Genomic DNA, 21,246 nt, shown 5'->3' with positions numbered 1-21,246 from the left:
AGTGCAATGGCATGATCTCGGCTCACTGCAACCTCCTCCTTTGGGGTTCAAACAATTCTCATGCCTGAGCCTCCCGAGTAGCTGGGATTATAGGCATGCACCACCACACCTGGCTAATTATTGTATTTTTAGTAAAGACGGGGTTTCACCATGTTGGCCAGGCTGGTCTCAAACTCCTGACCTCAGGTGATCTACCCTCCTTGGCCTCCCAAAGTGCTGGGATTACAGGTGTCAGCCACCGCACCCGGCCCTCTGGCATTATGTTTTTGCAGTCTGGGGCCAGAGTCCATGCTTTATGTCATCTTTTAACTCTTCTCGATTTGGCAAATGCATGCCGTGTGGCCATGTGATGCTGGGCAATGTTGGGTCAGGGAGTGCAAATATGAGTAAGGTAAAGCCCAATATCAAGAGGCTCTCAATCCGGTGGAGAAGACAGACAACCAGATAGGAAAATACAACCTAATTTAAAGCGCTACAATTGTGGCACATAGAAAGGGTAGAAAGAGGCTGCGCACAGTGGCTCACACCTGTCATCCCAGCATTTTGGGAGGGCGAGGCTGGCAAATCACCTGAGGTCGGGAGTTCGAGACCAGCCTGACCAATACGGAGAAACCCCATCTCTACTAAAAATACAAAATTAGCCAGGTGTGGTGGCACATGCCTGCAATCCCAGCTACTCAGGAGGCTGAGGCTGGAGAATCGCTTGAACCCAGGAGGCAGAGGATGCGGTGAGCCGAGATTGTGCCTTCGCACTCCAGTCTGGGCAACAAGAGCGAAACTCCGTCTCAAAAAGAAAAAAAATAAGAAAGGGTAGAAAGATACCTAAACCAGCCTGTTGGGCAGAGGTGATCTAAGGGGACCCCTGGAAGAAAGTGCCTCTGAATAGGGTGTTGAAGGATGAATTGGAGTTACCCAGGAAAGGGCATTGTAAGCATGAGAAACTGCCTGTGCAGAGGCAGACGGGCCCAGGGCATTGAGTGCTTGGAGGGAAAACTACGAGTACTTTAACACTGCAGGCCGCCAGAAATAACACAGCAGGAGAGGACTGGTCTCTCAGCGCAAGGCACGAGACACGAGAGGAGCTGGGATACTTTTCCTGAAGTCAATGGAAGCAACTGAAGGCTGTTACGCATTTTAGACAGATCACCCTAATATCAGTGCGTAGAAGCTTTCTGGTGACAGGCAAAAAATAAGGCGACTCTTGCAGAAACCCATGAGGGAAATTGTGGGGTGGCAGTGTGGTGGCTGGGGAGGGGGTGTCGGACTGAAGGGGTGTCAGGAAGGAATCAACAGAACTTAATGCCTATGGGATGTGGTCAGAGCAAAGCGGAAGTCAAGAACAACTCAAGCATTTGTGTGTGGAGTGTTTTGGTGAAGGAATTCTAAATCGAGGCTGTTGGAGAGGGAGCGCTGTTTAGGATGTCCCAAATTTGGGACATCCAGATGAAATGACCTGGCAGGAATCTGGATTTTTAAGAGACACAGGTAGTGGCTGAGGCTGTGGGTTGGTGCTTTTCAACCCTGGCTGCCCACTGGAAACCCCTGAAGCTCTGACAGCCTCTCATTCTGGGCCCCACCCCAGAGGGTCTAATGTCACAGGCCTGGGCCTGGAAGAAAGCTCCCAGGGGACTGGAGTGGGCAGCCTGGGTTGAGACCCACTGGCATAAAGAGAGGGGTTTCAAGCCTTCGGGATGCCCCTCCCCCTCTAGGATTTACCAGCCAAGTGACCCTGGGGAAGTCATTAGCCTGACTGTCTTAGTTTCCTGCGCTGGAAAATTGAGGTTGTACCTCTTCAAAGAATTACAAATATTACATAAGATGACGTGTGTGAAGTGCCTAAGCCCATTCCTGGCACATACTGCAAACCGGATGTGTGTCAGGATTCACTCCCAGAGCAAGTCCGAGGAAGGCCACACTCTCGGCCTGCAGTCCCAGAATGGAACCAGGCTTTCTGTTTAACAGAAAGGGAAATAAGGAATCTCCCAAACCTGTCATCCACAGGACACCTCTCTGTGTGCATACTGTCCAGGTGGCTCTGACCCTCACACAGCAGCCTTTAGAATGCGGCGCAGGACACAGAAGCATCGTGATGTCTCAGCCCTGACAGCAACGCTCCAGCAGCCATGGCTCTCGTAGAGACACAACGCCGGGATGCAGCGGAGCCGTTCACTCATGTAGCCCCTAAACCATGACTTAGGAAGCACCGTGTGTGCCAGGAAACGCAGCTATCAGTCATTCCTTCATCCTTTCAACGAACGTTTTTCAGTCCTCGCTCTCTGCCAGCCACCACACTAGGTTCTGGGGGGAGAATAATAGGCAGGAAAGAGATGGTCTGCACCTCTGATGGGGACAGACCCATGTCCTCGACACCTGTCTAGTCCGTTCCCTTTTCAGCATCAGAGCAGCCCCCACTATTTCTACCTCCATCATTTCTCTCACGGTCTTGGCAAGAGCCTCCTAATTCTTTCACCTGTCGCCAGTAGCAAGTTCTTCCAACCCACTCTGGCATCAGATACAGATTGCTTATCACATAATCCCTCAAATAAATGTTAACTGTGACTCTGTGTGACAACTGAGGTACCTGATGCTATGGGACCATACCTTAGGGGGCTTCAATCAAATAGGCCAGAAAGGCTCCTCTGAGGAAGTGACAGCCAAACTGAGAAGTCAGTGCAGACACAGGTGGGGAGGGGCTGGGGAGACTCCTCAGGCCTCACAAGCCTCACCCGTCAGCTATTCTACGTCGCCAGGCCCTTCTTTGCACAACTCCCTCCACCTGACGTACCTACAGCAAGCAAGTGGTGCTTAGAGCAGGCACCACCCCTCAGCCAAGGCTCCCTTCAGCGCCGTCCCTCTCGAGGTCCCTTCTGACCACACCTGCTCCCCAGTCATCCCTCCCCTGTGTCTCCACCGGGTCTATCACCAAACCTCTGACCCAGTGCAAGCCCCCGAGGTGGCTGAGTCTCTCCCACTGGACAGCGTGCTTCTCACAGGTGTGTCTGCTTACCCCTCTATCCAGTAGCAAATGCAACACCAGACAGAGGTTTATCTCCAGGGATGGACTCACACGATTGTGGAGGCTTGGCAAGCTCCAAATCTGCAGGTGGGCAGGCTGGAGACCTAGGGCGCAGCTGCTGTTGCAGCTTGAGTCCTAAGAAAGTGAGTGTGGAGGCAGAATTACCCCTCCTCTGGGAACCTCAGTTTTTTTGTCTTCAAGCCCTCACCTGATTGGACAAGGCCCACCCACATTCAGAGGATAACCTACTTTACTCAAAGTCTACTGACTTAAATGTTAATCTCATCTTAAAAATACCTTCACAGTAACACCTAGGCTGGTGTTTTACCAAATATCTGGGTACCATGGTGCAGCCAAGTTAACACAAAAAATTAACCATCGCCCCAAGTAAAAACAGCCCTTGGTGATGGTGTGTGGGTCATGAAACCTGCCTATGATGTGTTTATGTTCTCCATTCTCTACCTTTTCCTCCCTCCTTTGTCTGCTTCTCTTTCATGCCTCTCCCTTTTCCTCCCATTTTCCCCCTTTCTTTCCTTCCTGTGTGTGTCTCTCTCTCCCTGTGGTTTCTTCCAGGCCTGCCGGGGTCCGGTCAGCTGCAGGACAGGGGAGAGGTGGAGTGAAACAGAAAGGCCCCGCCGTGACCACACTCATCCCAGAAGAGCCTCTCTCTCGGCAGGAAAGGAAATTACAAGGGAAGGGACTTTTCAAGGTGAGACTGCACCAGTGGAAAGTCAGCGCCAGCCCCCAGGGCTCGAGGCAGCCTGTGCCCTTTCCACTAACTGTGCCAGCTCTCACCAGGGGAAGGCTGAGCAGGAACAAAGGCCCTTAGAGGAGAGCCGACCTCCTGCAGCCTGCACTTCCCAGAGATCCTGCTCCACGGAGCCGGCTCTACTTCTGCAGGCGGAACGCGCCGGCTGATGCTGGGAGCCGAAGGATCCCGGGGACACCAAGCGTCAGGTCAGGCGTCAGAATCCAGCGTGTTTGCTCCCGCTCTCAAGTGTGTGAGGGGCTGCAGTGCCGAGCTCCACTTCCCAAGACTCACTCCTGCCCCGCCACCTCCTGAGCAGACGCAGTCAAGCCCAATCTACCTTCCAGCAAACACTTATTAGCACTCCCTCCATACCAGGCACTGTGCCAGGTCCGAGGGTACCATGAGCAAGCCAAGGCCCCAGGCTCAGAGCACTCACACGGCAGTGGAGGGGGCAGCCCAGCGTGGCCCAGCAGGGCACACCCCACCCCCAGCCCAGGCTCCACCCAGGACTGGTCTGGGCAGCCCTGGGGATGTACTGACTCCCTGTTCACCGATGCCGTCATCCAACCTCCTATTTACACATTAAAACACTGCACCCAGAGAGGCCCCTGTTCACCGACACCGTCATCCAACCTTCCTATTTACACATTAAAACACTGCAGCCAGAGAGGCCCCTGTTCACCGATGCCGTCATCCAACCTTCCTATTTACACATTAAAACACTGCACCTGTGAGAGGCCCCCTGTTCACCGATGCCGTCATCCAACCTTCCTATTTACACATTAAAACACTGCACCCAGAGAGGCCCCGTTCACCCATACCGTCATCCAACCTTCCTACTTACAAATTAAAACACTGCACCCAGAGAGGCCCCTGTTCACCGACACCGTCATCCAACCTTCCTACTTACACATTAAAACACTGCACCCAGAGAGGCGCGGTGTCCCGCCAAGGCACAGCCCGGTCTCCAGCGGCCAAATCCAGCTTCCTCTCAAGCCAGCCTCTCCTTAGAAGCGGCTGAACAGCTTCAACCACTAGAGGGCACCAGCCAACCCTCGATGGATCCAAATGTGCCCACATCGGGAGGGAGCCTCAGCACCGGGTCGCGGCTCCTGATCACAGAATACGAATACCCTTTATCTTTTCTCAGAATGGGCCCCGCAGCTGAGGCAAGCTGTACATTGGCTGCACAGACTTTACTCTTTTAAGTGTTTTTTTTGTGAGTACATAGCAGACGTATGTATTTATGGGGGTATGAGGTATCTTGATACAGGCATATAACTCATAATAATCACACCAGGGTAAATGGGGTATCCATCCCCTCAAGCATTTATTCTTTCTCTGTGTGACAAACAATCTAATTATACTCCTTCAGTTATTTTTAAGTATACAATAAATTATCATTGACTATAGTCACCCTGTCATGCTGTCAAATATTACATCTTATTCATTCTAACTATACTTTTGTACCTATTAACCCTCCCCACCTCCCAATCCCCCATCCCACTACCCTTCCCAGCCTCTGGCAACCATCTATCTACTCTCTATGTCCACGAGATCTTTTTTTTTTTTTTTTTTTTTTTTTTTGAGACATAGTCTCCCTCTGTCACCCAGGCTGGAGTACAGTGGCCCGATCTTAGCTCACTGCAACCTCCGCCTCCCAGGTTCAAGCAGTTCTCCTGCCTCAGCCTCCCTAGTAGCTGGGATTACAGGTGCCCACCACCATGCCTGGCTAATTTTTGTATTTTTAGTAGAGACGGGGTTTCGCCATGTTGGCCAGGCTGGTCTCAACCTCCTAACTTCAGGTGATCCGCCTGCCTCGGCCTCCCAAAGTGCTGGGATTACAGGCGGGAGCCACTGCACCCGGCCAATTGTTCTGATTTTTAGATCCCACAGAACATGCAAAGTTTCTCTTTCTGTGCCTGGCTTATCTCACTTAACATAATGACACCCAGTTCCATCCATGTTGTTGCAAATGACAGGATATCATTCTTTTTTGTGGCTGAATGTTGCTCTACTGTGTATAAGAACCACATTTTCTTTCTGTTTTTCTTTCTTTCTTTCTTTCTTTTTTTTTTTTTTTTACAGAGTGTCCCTCTGTTGCCCAGGCTGGAGTGCAGTGGTGTGATCTCAGCTCACTGCAACCTCCACCTCCCAGGTTCAAGAGATTCTTGTGCCTCAGCCTCCCGAGTAGCTGGGATTACAGGTGTGCACCACCAAGCCCAGCTAATTTTTGTATTTTTAGTAGAGACGGTGTTTCGCCATGTTGACCAGGCTGGTCTCAAACTCCTGACCTCAGGTGATCTGCCCACCTCAGCCTCCCAAAGTTCTGGGATTACAGGCGTTTGCCACCCCACTCAGCCCAAGAACCACATTTTCTTTATCCATTCATGAACAGACTTTACACTTGAGCCAGTAAGTTACGGGGTGAGGGAGTCAAGCTGTCGTAATACAGAGAAAAGAGACGAAAGGTTGCCTTATTAATAAATTACCAGAAAAATGATATAAAAGATTTTTTAAAACCTTTGCTCATTTTCCTAACTAACTGCTAATGTCTAATGTCAATACATAGCCACACATAGCCTCACATTATTGACAAGCCTCTGTATAGCAATGGTATCAAATAAATGCAGGACCTTGGACCAGTGCATCCCAGTGTGCATCAGAATCACCTGAGGGGTTTTCCTTTCTTTCTTTTTTATTTTTTTAAGATACAGATTCCAGGGTCACATCCACAGAGATTCTTTTTAATAGCCTTAGGTCTGTGATGGGCTCTAGAAATGTGTGTTGTCAAAAGGTTTCTGATGTATAAAACGGTATCAGAAATGGGGAGAGCAGACTGAATTTGAGTATTTGATGACTTTTTGGTGATTTGTACCTTTGGGAATGATAAGAAGGACAACAAATCTCCAAGGTCCCCAGACATGCTGAGACCATGCTCCCCTGCTCTACTACGCGGCAGCTACACTTGGCCTTTGGAAGGTGAGTGTAAGTCTCTTGGCTGAGAAGTCCCTCCTATGACTTCTAATCTCAGTGGGATTGAAGCGACAGCAAGGCCCAGCACAATGCTGGAAGGGACACTGGTTTTGGAGTCAGATCAGCTTCAACTGGTATCCTGCTCTACCACCTAACAGTTATGTGCCCTTGAATCAAGTGTCCTTGAGTTCCCCAAGCCTCAGTTTTCTTATGTAAAATAAACACATTGCCCATCCCACCATTGTGGGGATTAAATGAGTGAAGAGCAGCTTAGTGCCCAGAGGAGTATCTGCTGCTCTCTGCGCCTGACCATTATCATGATCAGCCTATGAGAAAGAAGAGCAGGATGGCACCACACCGCCCCCTGCAGGGCGCCAGTACCCTCGGCTGTCTCGGATCTATTACAACATATTTCGCATTCAGCTCCAGCTGGCATATGACCAGATGGAGTCTTGCTCTGTTGCCCAGGCTGGAGGGCAGCGGCCCGATATGGCTCACTTCAACCTCTGCCTGCCAGGTTCAAGCAATTCTCCTGCCTCAGCCTCCTGAGTAGCTGGGACTACAGGCACGGGCCACCACGTCCGGCTAACTTTGTATTTTTAGTAGAGACAGGATTTCACCATGTCAGTCAGGCTGCTCTTGAACTCTTGACCTCAAGTGATCCGCCTGCCTCGGCCTCCCAAAGTGCTGGGATTACAGGTGTGAGCCACTGCGCCCAGCCAAAAACAGACTTTAATGATGACCTCTGTGTTCAATCCAATGGGTCTTTAGAATCCTATAAGCCCTTTCTGTACCTCTCCTTCCAGATGCTACTGACCATCTCCTCCTCCTTTAAGCCGCCTGCGCCTTTGCTTCTAGGTATCTAGCAGCCTTCTGAGTTCTCCTTCTCTTTCCTTCCCATCCATCTTCCTGGTGGAGGTCCTTCACCTACTCTCCTTGTCCATCAGGGTCCCCCAGGATTCTCTCCTGGGCACCCTGACCTTGTCCTTTGAGCTCTTGCTTTTTGTTTTGTTTTTATTGTTGTAGTTGTTATTGCTGTTGTTTTGAGACAGAATTCCACTCTGTTGCCCAGGCTCTAGTGCAGTGGTGCAGTCACAGCTCACTGCAGCCTTGACCTTCCAGGCTCTAGCGATTCTCACAGCGCAGCCTTCAGGTGGCTGGGATCACAGATGCACACCACCACGGCCAGCTAATTCTTAAACTTTTTTTGTAAAGATGGGATCTTGCTATGTTGCCCACACTTGTCTCAAATGCCTGGGCTCAAGCGATCCTCCTGCCTTGGCCTCCCAAAGTGCTGGGATTACAGGCGTGAGCCACCACACCTGGCTCCTTTGAGCTCTTTTTAAGTGATTTCATCCACTGTCATGCTCTGCCAGTCCTGCAGCTGACACTGTTATCCCTGACCTTCAGTTTTACATCTCAACTGTCTTCCAGGCATCCATTAATGCGGTGTCCATTTGAACTTTAGAATCAATATGTCCAAAATTAAAGGAATCATTTTCTCCTACTGTCCACATATACATACCCACCCCTTGAAAATGACTTTGTCTTCCTCCTTATTGCCAATATTAATCAACGGAGTCATCACCTAGTCCATTCCCAGACTGGAAAGCCAGCAATCATCTTTCCTATTCTTTTTTTTTTTTTTTTTTTTTTTGAGACGGAGTCTCACTGTGTCGCCCAGGCTGGAGTGCAGTGGCCGGATCTCAGCTCATTGCAAGCTCCGCCTCCCGGGTTTTTACGCCATTCTCCTGCCTCAGCCTCCCGAGTAGCTGGGACTACAGGCGCCCACCACCTCGCCCGGCTAGTTTTTTGTATTTTTTAGTAGAGACGGGGTTTCACCGTGTTAGCCAGGATGGTCTCGAACTCCTGACCTCATGATCCGCCCGTCTCAGCCTCCCAAAGTGCTGGGATTACAGGCTTGAGCCACCGCGCCCGGCCTCATCTTTCCTATTCTTCTCCCACCATGTTTAATCCTCCCTCCAGTTCTTCTGATTTTATCTCTCCAACATGTTCAGCCCATCCCTAACCCCAATTCAGAACCTCATGGTCTTTACCTGAACCACTGTGGTACAAAGAAGTTAAAATCTTTGGTGCCAAGTCCACCACCCCTCATCTTTGCCCCCCGACCTGACCCTTCATTCACTTTCTACCACACTCTCCCTCACAGTTCTAGTAAGACTGCGTGTGGTTTCCCAAGATCAAAGAGCTCATTCATGCCCCTGTGCCCTTCCTCATGCCAGACCCTGTCCTGAAAGCACCCTTCCCGCCTGTCTTTCTGTGGTACCCTCTTACGCACTGCAGTGGGTCGGATGGTCTCCCGCCTTCCCCCGCTGCAAATATATGTCCACCTGGAACCTGAGAATGTGAGTTGATTTGGGAAAAGGGTCTTTGCAGGTGTGATTAAATTATGGATCTCAAGATTAGATCATCCTGGCTTATCCAGGCAGTATAAATCCAATGGCAAGGGCTGATAGGAAAAGAGAACACGGGCATGCAAAGGGGAGAAGGCGAGTGAGGATGGAGGTGGAATGGGAGTGATGCTGCTGCAAACTGGAGAGCCCCTGGAGCCACCAGAAGCTGGAGGAGACAAGCAGCAAAACCTCCCCTAAAGCCCTCAGAGGAAGCATGGCCATGCCACTGCCTCAGCTTTTGACTTGTGGCCTCCAAAACTGCGATGGGACACATCTGCATTGTTTTCAGTCTCCAGGTTTGTGGTGATTTGTTACAACAGCTCTAGAAAACTAATATTCTAATTCTTCAGGACTCAGCTCATGAAACACCTACTCCAGGAAGCCTTCCCTTGATCTTTCTGTCATCACCCACCTCTTGCCGGCTTATACTAAGTTCCCTTCCTGTGTCTGCCTCACTCCAGAAACTCCCCGAGAGCAGTGACTACATCCTGCCCCCATGGTAATATGGGATCCAGCACCGTTCCAGGATTTAGCAGGCACTCGCCCAGATCAACGCATGAGCATCTCAGCCCCTGTGCCCCTCCTGGTCCCGGTGTGATGCCAGGTACCTCACAGACACTGCTGCGTTGAGTCATCTCAGCAAGCCTAGGAGGTGGATGCCATCATCACTGCTTTACGGTTGTAGAAACAGACTCAGCAAGTTGCCCGAGACCATTCAGTGAGCAGAGTCAGGATGTATATCCAGATCTCTCCATCCCAGGTCCTGGCCAGCATGAGCACGACATGTTCAAAAGTCCAGTGGCAATTAGAAAAAGAGGAGAAATTTGAGGAGTTCAAATTATGAGCCCCAGAAAACAGATGAAATCTTTCTATGAAATGCTGACTTCACCTCCCCGAGAGCCATAAAAAAATGCCCCTCAACACAGTAAGCCAAAGCTCTGCAGGGCCACGACTTCTGGGTGGTTGCTCCAGTTAACACAGTGCAAGAAGTTGTAACTATCAGCCCAAAGGAAAAAGGCAGTGGCCGAGAATAACCAGAGCCCATAATGAACACAATTAATGGCACCTGCAACACGCTTTCTAAGTGATGTTAACATCAAAATATGGAAAGAAACACCTCCAGCTATTCCGCTGCCTCCCTCGAAGTATTCTTTCTCAATCCTTATATGTATGCTCCCTCCGCTTACTGCTTTTACTTTCTAGAGACAGAGTCTCACGGTGCAGTGGTGCAATCATGGCTGATTGCAGCCTCTAATTCCTAGGCTCAACTGATCCCCTCACCTCAGCCTCCTGAGTAGCTAGCACTACAGGCATGCACCACTGCCATGCCTGGCTAATTTTTAAATTTTTTATACAAACAGGATCTCATTATGTGGCCCAGGCTGGTCTCAAGCTCCTGGGCTCAAGCCTTCCTCCTGCCTCAGCCTCCCAAAGAGCTAAGATTACAGGTGCAGGCCACTGCTTGGCCCTGAGTGCCTTTTAAAGTCCAAAAATAGGCCAGATGCGGTGGCTCACATCTGTAATCCCAGCATTTTGGGAGGCCGAGTCGGGTGGATCACCTGAGGTCAGAAGTTTGAGACCAGCCTGGCCAACATGGTGAAACCCCGTCTCTACTAAAAATACAAAAATTAGCTGGGCGTGGTGGTGTGTGCCTGTAATCCCAGCTACTCAGGAGGCTGAGGCAGGAGAATCGCTTAAACCCAGGACCCAGGATTCTGAGGTTGCAGTAAGCCAAGATCACGCCAATGCACTCCAGCCTGGGCAATAATAAAAAAACTCTGTCTCAAAAAAAAAGTCCAAAAATAAATTGTAAAATATGACTAAGTGAGAGACTGCCTATAGAATTTGCTCCAAAATTGATGCCAAAATAATTCTTGAAGTCCCCATCCCAGTTTTTCTTCATTCAACAAAACTATATTGAGGCCAGGCAAGATGGTTCAGGACTATAATCCCAGCACTTTGGGAGCCTGAGGTGGGAGGATTGCTTGAGGCCAGGAGTTTGAGATGAGACCCTGTCCATACAAAAAACAAAAAAAATAAAAATAAAAATTAGCCAGCACAGTGGCATGCACTTATAATCCTAGCTACTCAGGAGGCTGAGGCAGGAGGATCGCTTCAGCCCAAGGGTTCAAGGCTACAGTAAGCTATGATCTCACCACTGCACTCCAGCCTGGGCGACAGAGCAAGACCCTGTCTCAAAAACAAAACAAAAAAAAACAACGCAACAACCATTTTGAGCATCTCCTACTTGCAAAGTCTAGAGAGACATGCAAGAAATAAACTGTTGCATACAGGAGTAGGCAGAAGTCCTGGAAATAGCCTCTGGAGTGTTTGAACAAGGAGTGCTGCAAAACCCATCTTGTGCATAGGAAGATTTTTCGTCTGTGCAGTTAATTCATGCCAGTTAGGTCAACCTGAAAGTTCCTTCACCTTTGCTCCCCACTGTCCTTCTGGGGTGGCCATTCCCACCTGGGATTTGCTCATCAGGTAGCCAGGGTGCCTTCCAGCTTCAGCTGCAGCAGTGCTTCTCAAACTCTGCAATGCACACCCCAACTGGGAGTGTCGTTCAAATGCAGGTTCTGATTCAGTGAGGTCAGGGGAGAGGCCTATGATTCTGCATTTTTAACGAGCTCCTGGGTGGTGAGATTCTGCTGTTCTGAGGACCACATTTCCAGTAGCAAAGAATCAGAGCACTTAGTTTTTACTTAAAACAAACCCAACTTCTGGAGACATGAGATTCTAGTGGAGTGTGTGTAACGCTCCCAGTGCTTCTTCCAAAGGCTGGAGAAGGTGAAAGCACTTGAATCATTTGATAGGTTGTGGTGTTGATGAGCGACTGTGGTCGCTGCTGCTACCTTCACTGCCAGGCACTAAACCTAAAAAGAGCACTGGAAAGCAAAGAACTAAGCTGCTTCAGAGACAAGAACAGAGGGGCTAGAAATGAAGGCCCTGGGAAATCACCTCCCATTGGATACATGTTTCTCATGTCTCTGGGTTCCTTTCAGGCCTGGGCTTCAGATAGCAGCAGACACCTTCAGTGTGTGTCCTCGTGGTTAGAGAGATCGAAGTGCTCCCCAGGAGCCCTCTCACTGCCACCTGACTGCACCAACAAGCATCTCCTGGCAGGTTCTTCCTGGTGGCATCGCTGTTGGGTTGAGAATACTACTGGTGACCAGAGTGCAGAGGAATTAGAGGTGCTGAGCAAGGAAAGTCCAGAGAAGCTGCCAGCCCAACAGGATAGCCAGTGCCACCCACGGCTGCTGCGACAGACATTGGGAGCGACTGTTGTGTGGAGACTGCTCTCCTGGGACCATCAGTATGAATACTTTTTCCTTCTTCAAGCGCACATTTGTAATAGGCAGGACCAAGTCCCTTTCTGCTTGGAATTGCCAGCTTGGACTCACTGTGGGTGCTCACCATGTGCCATTACCACGGGACTCATGAAAGGTAGAAAAAGGGATAATGGGGGCATAGACACAGCCGATGCCTCCTGGCAATGGATGCCTCCTGGGAATGATCACACACACACACACACACACACACACACACACACGCTATGTGCAGCAGGTGTCCCACAGAACGGCTGCCAGCCCTAATCACAGGAATCTGACCAGTCCTCCTTCACAGTGACAGGAGGAAGCCAGCCTTCGTCCTCAGCCCTGGAGGAGTTCACACAGAGAATCAACAAATGCTAAATGGGAGACTTCAGGCAGCCGCTGGCACCTGCCATTAGGCATCCCAGTCTCCTCGTGGTACCCCAGCGCCCTTGAGCGGGAAGTGGGGTGCTGGAGCCATGCTCCTGTGGGCCCTTCCAGAGGGAGCAGCCTGACATCCTGCTCACTTCATAACAGAGCCCGGGAGTTGGGCTCCCTCCAGGCCTCATCTTCCCAGCACCTCAGAAGTCAGTAGGGCCAGCCATGCTGGTGTTCTCCTGCTCTCAGCCAGGGCTCCTCACATTTGATGAAATCTCCAGTACTGTTAATGTGTCTAGAAAGTCAACTTGTGTATTGCAGGCAGGGGTGGAGGGAGGGATTTGAAATTACCCAGAACTCTTTGTCTTAGTGCAATTTGTCTAAAGTTACTGTATTATTTTCTTTCCATCCATCCACTTCCCCCAAGCCCACAAATCCTCAGTTTCTAAAAATTGGAAGGAAACACAAAAGAAACCATCTTTCAGTGTTTGCAATCTACATGTCAAACCTATGGGGCCAAATAACTAATATTAAAAATAATGATAACGATAATCACAGTTTGCTTGTGATTGCTGTATTCTCCAGTAGAGGTCTTTAGATGTCAGGAGGCTAAACTCAGAGTAATATTTAGTAAGCACTGTCTAATTTCCAGGCAGTCTTGCTTCCTAGCTTTCTTTTGATTTTGATGCTAATATTTGCATGTCAGGATGCTGAGAGGGTCCTGTGATTAGAGCCCCTTTCAGCCTCACACACACTGGGAGTACACAGCTGGCCAGTAGCACTATGTGATGTCACCTGGGTGCCCAAAGGCCCCCATTCATTTGCCTGATTTAGGTCAATTTAACAAACTTCAGGAGGAATTACTGTGACTTTTTCAGGGGGGCTAGAGATTTCTCCGGGATGAGGGCAAGAAAATGAAATGAGTGGAAAAATCATCTAACAGTGCAACCTCCACACTACCCTATAAAACACAGAAGAGCCACCGCAGGACAGATTTGCAGGCAAAATAAAACCCTAACTGCACCATCCAGTCTTCTTTTAGGTGCCTCGTCTGTATTTACCTATTCCACTGGAGTGACCAGCCGGTAACATAGTAGACACAATATTTCCATTTTACAGATGAGGAAACTGAGGGACAGTAGATTCAGGAGATGCCTCAAGTCTCACCCAGTTGGTGGGCGGTGGGGCTGGGATCTGAACAGGCTGGCTGGCTCCAGCAAACCTCAGCTCTTCCCTACTCTGCTCTTATTTCGTGCGGAAACTAGGTCAGGATCAGGGAACTCCTGATCACCCCCTGAGGAGGTGCAAAGAGAAGACAGCTGTGAGGCGCTCCCACTCTGGGGCAGCGTGTGTGACCCAGACCCGGGCCGAGAAGGGAGAAAGGAAGTATTTCCTTCCCTATCCTGAAGCGGGGGGCGTTCCAGGTTCCGCAGGTAGTGCTGCAGCAGCGGAAGGACCGGGCGAGGCTGCGCACCTGCCCCCAGGTCTCCAGTCACCCGCCTTCCCTTGCCTCCTCACCTGCACGCGGGTACTTTTGGCCCTGGGCAAGCCTTGAGCCCAGCGCCGAGACCAAACCCGGGAAATTAAACTGTGCATGGAATGAAATGTGGCCGGTGGAAGGTGTCTGCAGCTGGCGGTTAACACCGGCAGTAAGAGGATCAACGCCCGGGCCGCTGGCTTAAAAATGGGGGTGGGAGTGCGAAGTGTGCGCGCTCCCTTTTACCCGTTCACGTTAGTTAATTTGGATGATAAGGGTTCGTGTTTAATCCCTTTGTGTGCGAGTGAATATCCTGAAATTGACAACCCCTGAGAGGGCACTCTCCGCTGGCAGAGTAACCTGGGAGGGTGTGGATCGTGTCCAATCTGGCGTGAAGCAGAAAAGAAACGTCGTGAGGAGACTGGAGGCAGGATCAAGAGGGACACCCTAGGGGTGCGAGGTGCAGACCGCGCCCTCACACCTCCCAGGCCGAACCAGGTGGGCCGATGGCTTCCCGGAGGCCTGGCACCCCAGGCCTGGCTCTGCGCCCTGAGGCTTCCAGGTCCCACCAACGAGAGGAGAGCCGCCTACCCACCTCTGCCAAGGTCTAACGACCCCATTGGGGGCGCTGGGCCCTGCCATTGCCCTGCAGAGTAGAGAGAATATAGGCAGGGTCGGGGGCAGGCAGAAAAGAAGAAGATGTGAGAAGCGGTCTCAGCTGTTCCCAGATGGAGAAGATTAGAGAGGTGAGAGTTCGGTGGCTCTAGAAAGGGCCATAAAACAAAAATCATCTGCAGGAAAGCTCACCCCACACCCACACCCCGCAAGCTCAGAGCCCCCAGAGTATGGGATCCGAGGCAGCAATTGTGAGCGAGGCCAGTCCTGGGGGAGGAGGCCTCTGGCCGCGGGGCCAGGCTGCCCGCAGAGGCGCAGGCGTCCAAGAGAGTTCCCAGCCGCCGCCGCCCCCCTCCTTCCCCTTGGGCCCGTCCAGCAAATTTCCTCCCTCGTTTCTGTTCGTGCCTTCCCTCCCTCCTCCTCCCCCCGATATTTTCGCTTTCTAAAACCATAAAAAAGAGATCAACTTCCCAAACTTCACGGGGCCCTTTTCTGTGACAAATATTGATGCCCAAAGTGTCTGCGCTCTCCCGCCCCCAAACGTTAAGAAAAGACGGCCGCGAAAGGGAGACATAAAAAGTTAACAATGCTGTGAAAATATGTTTGCAGAAAATAGACAATCGTTGGATTAAACGTATTCAAGTATGAAATAATGCCTTTTTGTGTCAAAACTTGGGCGATGGGCGGGTACAAAAGTTCCCTGTGGCAGCTACTTGCTCCCTTTGTGAGCCGTGCGCTTTGGCGTCTCCACTTGGGCGCATTACTCAGAGCCCTCTAAGCGCGATTGTTTCTCCCTTTCTAATGACATTTACCGGATCAAAACATGCTGTTAATTCGATCAGAAGGCTTCACCCTCCCTGACAAAGCCACAATAATTTCTCCTGAAGTTTGTTAAATTGACCAAAATTAGGCAAATGAATAGGGGTCTGTAGGCGCCCCCTCTCGCAGGTGACGTCGCATAATGCTCGCCTGGGCCAGCTGCATTCCCCCTTTTCTTCTCGGCCCACTCTTCTCCGTGTTGCCCCCCAATCCTCCCACCCGCCCCTTCACACACAAACACACACGGACGCCCGCCAGTCTCTCCTCCCCCACCCTCTGGCATTATTAAAATTTAACCCAATGAAACTATTCATACTTTTCAATGGACATTTTCGTATAGGATAATAGGCTACAAATTGAGCCTCTTCCCCCTGCGAAGAGGGAGCCGGAGCGGGGGGGGGAGAAAAGAAAGCCAGCGACGTGGTCAGGGGGTAGGGGGGAGCGTCGCGTGCCAAACAGCGGCGGGAGGGGCGAGGCGAGGCGAGGCGGGAGCCTCGTGTGCCAGCCGCAGCCCCACACCTGCCGGGATGTCCGGACAAATAAAGCGGTGTAAACAAAAAGGGGGGAGAAGGACGTGTCAGCAAGTCGTGTGAGAAAAGCCTGGGAACAAACGGGGCGCCTCCGTCTCCAAGAGCTCTCCCTTGAACCCGGCGGAACAGCCTATTAAAGGCTTACTTAATTACTTTAATGACTCTGGACAGGCTTTAAAACGCACTCGGCGCTGGGACGGCGGGCTTGCTGGGATTTGTAAACAGGCGATCGTGTGAGACTCAGCGGTGGGACTAAAAGAGGCGACACTGTTTTGTGAGGGTCCTCGCCCCCCGGTGCCCGCGGCCACTGCGCCCCTGCGCTCCGCGCCCGCGACTGCTACAGGCGCTCGCTCGCCCGCCGGCCCGTTTACCGCCTCCTTTTCCCGCCGGGGCTGTTGCCATGCAAATGTTATTCCCGGGCCGATCACGTGTCCTTTGAAGGGCCACGTGGATTAACAAAGCTGATCTGCCCCCAGCTCGCCCCCCTCGGCTGCTAAATTTTTTTTCTGAACTTCTTTAAAACTGATCTTGAATGCATACATCCTCCAAACGCAGCTCCCCTAATCCTATGGAATAATTCAACTCGTGAATGCACTTGGAGCCCTAGATGGCCGCTTTATAAGGCAACCCTCGGAGCTGGGAGGCTGCAGTCTACCTGGGACACTCGAGGAGGCACACGAGGCGGAAAAGTGGACGGGTGCCCCGCGCCACGGCCTCTCCCGAGGGCGCGTACTAACCAGGATGTCAGACAAGCTCAAGGAACGCAAAGTGAGTCGGCTGAGCCCCAATGGCACTTGCGCCCTGGTGGTGGAGGCGTCTGACTCAGCGACCCGCCACTTGTGTGGACCGATGGCAGGGAAGTGCCTACACGGGACTTTGAGTGTGGAGGAATCTCGAGTGGTTTGGGAAGGGGGTGGGATACAGAGAGGAGGGTGCTGAACCAGGGAGACGTCCGTGCCCAGAGGCTGGTGGCCACCTTCCCAAAGGCCTGGGTAGGGTGGCTGGAAGGGGAGCGCGCCAGCGCGGTCGTGAGAGGGCAGAGCTCAAACGGCCCGAGCGTGGCGGGCCAGGAGTCCCTTCCTAGGGCCAATCTGAGCAGTGTGCGCGGCTGGAGAGGCGGTTAGCACGCAGCTGCTATAGCCGCGCCCTTGACGACTTCCCGGGCAAAGCCATCCTAAACGTACAACCCTCTGTTCGCAGAGAACCCCCGTTTCGCATAAAGTGATAGAAAAGCGGAGGAGGGACAGGATCAATCGCTGCTTGAATGAGCTGGGCAAGACGGTGCCCATGGCCCTGGCGAAGCAGGTAACGTTGGCGGCCCGGAGCCGGGTGCCAGGCTTTGGGAGGCCTCTGCGGCCACTCTGCGGAGACGCCCGAGCCTGCAGACACAGAGGGCCTCGCTTGCGGGCCCCTCTCAGGGAGCCTGAGCACAGGGCGAGCCTCAGGAGGCTCTGGCGCCGATCCGCTGCCGCGCCCGCTGGCTGGTCCTCTCCAGAGCCACAGTGCCCGCCCAGCAGGCGCCAGGCCGCTGCGAGGGGCCCTTCCTCCTTTTGCAGAGTTCCGGGAAGCTGGAGAAGGCGGAGATCCTCGAGATGACCGTTCAGTACCTGAGAGCACTGCACTCCGCTGATTTTCCCCGGGGAAGGGAAAAAGGTGGGCACGGGTTAGGGAATGGGACGCCTGGGTCAGGCGCCTGCGCCACCCAGAGACCCTGGGGCTGGGAGGGGAATCACTGAGCGTTCCCGAGAGCTCTACTGGAGCTCCACTCTCCCGGAGGGCAGGGGTCTTGCGAAGGCGCCTCTCCCGGCCCGGCGACAGCAAGGCGGCGAGGGAGAACTGGTTTCCAGAGAGGCTGGTTCCATCGCCTCCTCCCGGGTGGGGTGGGTGGGTGGGGTCAGGCTCTCAGGGAAAGGGGGCGTTTGCGCGTTCCTTGCCAGTCTCTAAGACTGCGCAGAGGAGAGGGCGGGCCTCAAATGGGAACTTTGGCCAGAAAATGTGGTGGGAGGTGCCCTGCACCCGCTCTGGGCTCCTGTGGCAAAGGGGCGCTCAGGGTGTGTCCGTCCTGTGGGCTTTCTCGTTCCTCCAGCAGAACTTCTAGCGGAGTTTGCCAACTACTTCCACTATGGCTACCACGAGTGCATGAAGAACCTGGTGCATTACCTCACCACGGTGGAGCGGATGGAGACCAAGGACACCAAGTACGCGCGCATCCTTGCCTTCTTGCAGTCCAAGGCCCGCCTGGGCGCGGAGCCCGCCTTTCCGCCGCTGGGTTCGCTCCCGGAGCCGGATTTTTCCTACCAGCTGCACCCTGCGGGGCCGGAGTTCGCTGGCCACAGCCCGGGCGAGGCCGCTGTGTTCCCGCAAGGCTCTGGGGCTGGGCCTTTCCCCTGGCCGCCTGGCGCGGCCCGCAGCCCCGCACTGCCCTACCTGCCCAGCGCGTCAGTGCAGCTCGCGAGCCCAGCGCAGCAGCACAGCCCCTTCCTGACGCCGGTGCAGGGCCTGGACCGGCATTACCTCAACCTGATCGGCCACGCGCACCCCAACGCCCTTAACCTGCACACGCCCCAGCACCCCCCGGTACTCTGACGCCCACCAGATTTCTCTGCGCTTTGGGCGCTGCTTAGGAGAAATGCTGTATATATTGTACACATGTTGTGTAAATATTGTACCCCCAAAAAAACTGGGCATGGGGAGGCAAAGAGCGAACGCGTCTTCTGAAGGATCTCCCCCTGGTAATAAACGTTTTCTGATAAAGACCCAAAGAGAGGGATTTATTTATTATCTTCTGCTCATCCCCAACCCATCCCCTCCGCGGTGCCAAGGGCGCAAGGCTGACAGGGCTCAAGGTAACAGCCCTCAGTAATTTGGTGAGGCGCCCGCTGCGGAGTCTGAGGGAGGCGGACGTCAAATGCAGGTTCAGACAGATATTCTAGGCGTCGCTGAAGGGCGGGATTCGCGGCTCCCTGCACCTGCCCAGCGCGCATCTTGAGCATTAGCCTCAGAGAAACAGGGGAGGCGAAGAACACTGCCCTTGGCTCTCAAGAAAATGCAAATTGAAGGACCTGCCCCAAACTGACTTAGGCGGACTGTTGCCAGCTGCGACCCGGCGCGCTTCCTACCCGGAGGCAAGTGCCCGACGCGCGCACCGCACGCCCGCGGGTCTGGAATGCGGCGAAACCCGGGCCAAAGCCGGGGCGCGTGGCTGAGTTTACAGTCTTAAAAAACCTCTAAAAAAATACCGGAACCAAGTACAGTTCTGAGTTGAGGATTGGAAGCATCACTGCTGACAACTACTCAGCGCCAGAGGCTTCCAAGAAGCTGGTGTTGCCTTTTGCGCACAGAGCAGGCCAGCTTCGGAGGCGCTGGGCGTCTAGGCGAGAGATCCACACAGGCCGGGTTGGGAGACGCCCCTTCCCCACCCCGTAGGGGATTGTTCCCTACTCGCCATCCTCCACCTTTCGGCCACTGGTGCAGGATGGAGACCCTGGGCTCTCCGTTTAAGTTCTCAGGCTTGGAGAGAAAAGTCCTCCTTATCCTTTCCCCAGTGTGATTTTTTTTTTTTTTTTTTTTTAATCTCGCTCCACCCCGAACGTGGTGAGGAAAGTTTGGAATCCAGGAAAGACTTGGCTAGTGGTCTTTTAAGGGGATTGTGATTTTCAGTTCCAGGGCATCTGTGCCCTACCCACAAAATAGCGATACATCTAAAAACGGCAAGCTAAAATCCTGTTTCTCTAAGACTCAAAGGGCAAAACAGGGCTCCCCGTCGTTTTATGTAAATAGGTAAAATAAACAATGTATCCAACTGGCTAAATTTGCGTTTGTGGGTATTTAAATTTTTCTTTGAACTTTTGTGCCTCATTAATTTTAATGCCTTTTAAATAAATAATTCGAAAATAGGTAGCACGTTTTCCTCTTTGTTTTCAGAGGCCATTTCGCTGAACTGTGGTGATTTGTCTTCTCCCAGATCCGCTGGAAGACTATAAATTAACTTATTCTATTTTCTCTGGACAGGGTTTAAGAAAGCTCTGACCTAGACTGTTTGCTGAGGTCATGGAATGGGATGACCTGCAATTTGTAAACCATCAAACTTCATTATGCACAGACAGGAAAAAAAAAAAAGAAGAAGAAGAAGAAGCCCTCATTACATTGCTCGTAAAGTGAAAATTACACGTATATGTTTTGCCAGGAGAAAATCTTAAACTTTAGAAACGGTCTTGCTTGTGAGAGGTTCTTGAAATAACTTGTCTATAAAATGTGAGCTCTCTCCTTTCTATGAAGTGATAGAGCTGAAGCATGGAAGTGAGAGTGAGACCAGGCGGCCCTTCCGGATAACAAATATACATTGAGCAATATGGGATAAAAACAAATTATGCAGAAATGGGGAGAAAGGATGGTGCCTATTATTGGAACACATGTCTTACACCCATTTTCATCACGCTGGATACAGAATATGAAGAAGGCCTTTCAGGGTTTTTTTCTCTGAGCATTAAGCCAGTCTGAATTCCCTTCGGCAGTGAAGCATTAAAGATATAGTGTTACCCTGGAAATATAAATTATTAATATATTCAGCATTTTTGTCACTTCTCAACTGTTAACCAAATTAGACAAAACTTTCTTTTGCTAAGTAGATTTTCTCTTTGGGATTAGCTTTGGGAATGCACAGGGCCACCGCAGCAAAAACTGCCGTCATTTACATATAATTTTGCAAACTTCCACTGGTCCATGACAGTCTTTGTACCTCAAATGTTGGTATTCTTGATTTTTTTCCTTTCTCATTTAACTGTAGAGGATAAAACCCTGCTTTGGATTTACAATGACTTTAGGATAAAAGTCTCCCTCCCCTTTCTCTCTTTCCCCCTTTCTCTCTCTCTCTCTCTCCCCCTCTGTGTGTGTGTACATGTGTATGTTTTGTGTCTTTTTCTGAAACCTTCACCCAAAGTCCCAATTCTCCAGGCT

At 51.7% G+C, this 21,246-nt stretch overlaps 1 protein-coding gene across 1 annotated transcript; it reads left to right on the top strand.

The window, feature by feature from the left end:
• The first annotated feature begins 16,513 nt into the window (after positions 1–16,513).
• Positions 16,514–19,044, top strand: HELT (helt bHLH transcription factor). Its single transcript, XM_021938984.2, has 4 exons — positions 16,514–17,190; positions 17,491–17,595; positions 17,724–17,943; positions 18,377–19,044. The coding sequence occupies exons 1-4, from the start codon at positions 17,032–17,034 to the stop codon at positions 18,874–18,876; spliced, it is 984 nt and encodes a 327-aa protein (XP_021794676.1). The 5' UTR covers positions 16,514–17,031; the 3' UTR covers positions 18,877–19,044.
• Positions 19,045–21,246: the final 2,202 nt, after the last annotated feature.

Source organism: Papio anubis, chromosome 3 (assembly GCF_008728515.1).
Source record: "Papio anubis isolate 15944 chromosome 3, Panubis1.0, whole genome shotgun sequence".
Lineage (NCBI taxonomy): Eukaryota > Metazoa > Chordata > Mammalia > Primates > Cercopithecidae > Papio > Papio anubis.
Note: the sequence above shows the minus strand (reverse complement) of the source record. Positions and strands in the feature narration are given on the sequence as shown.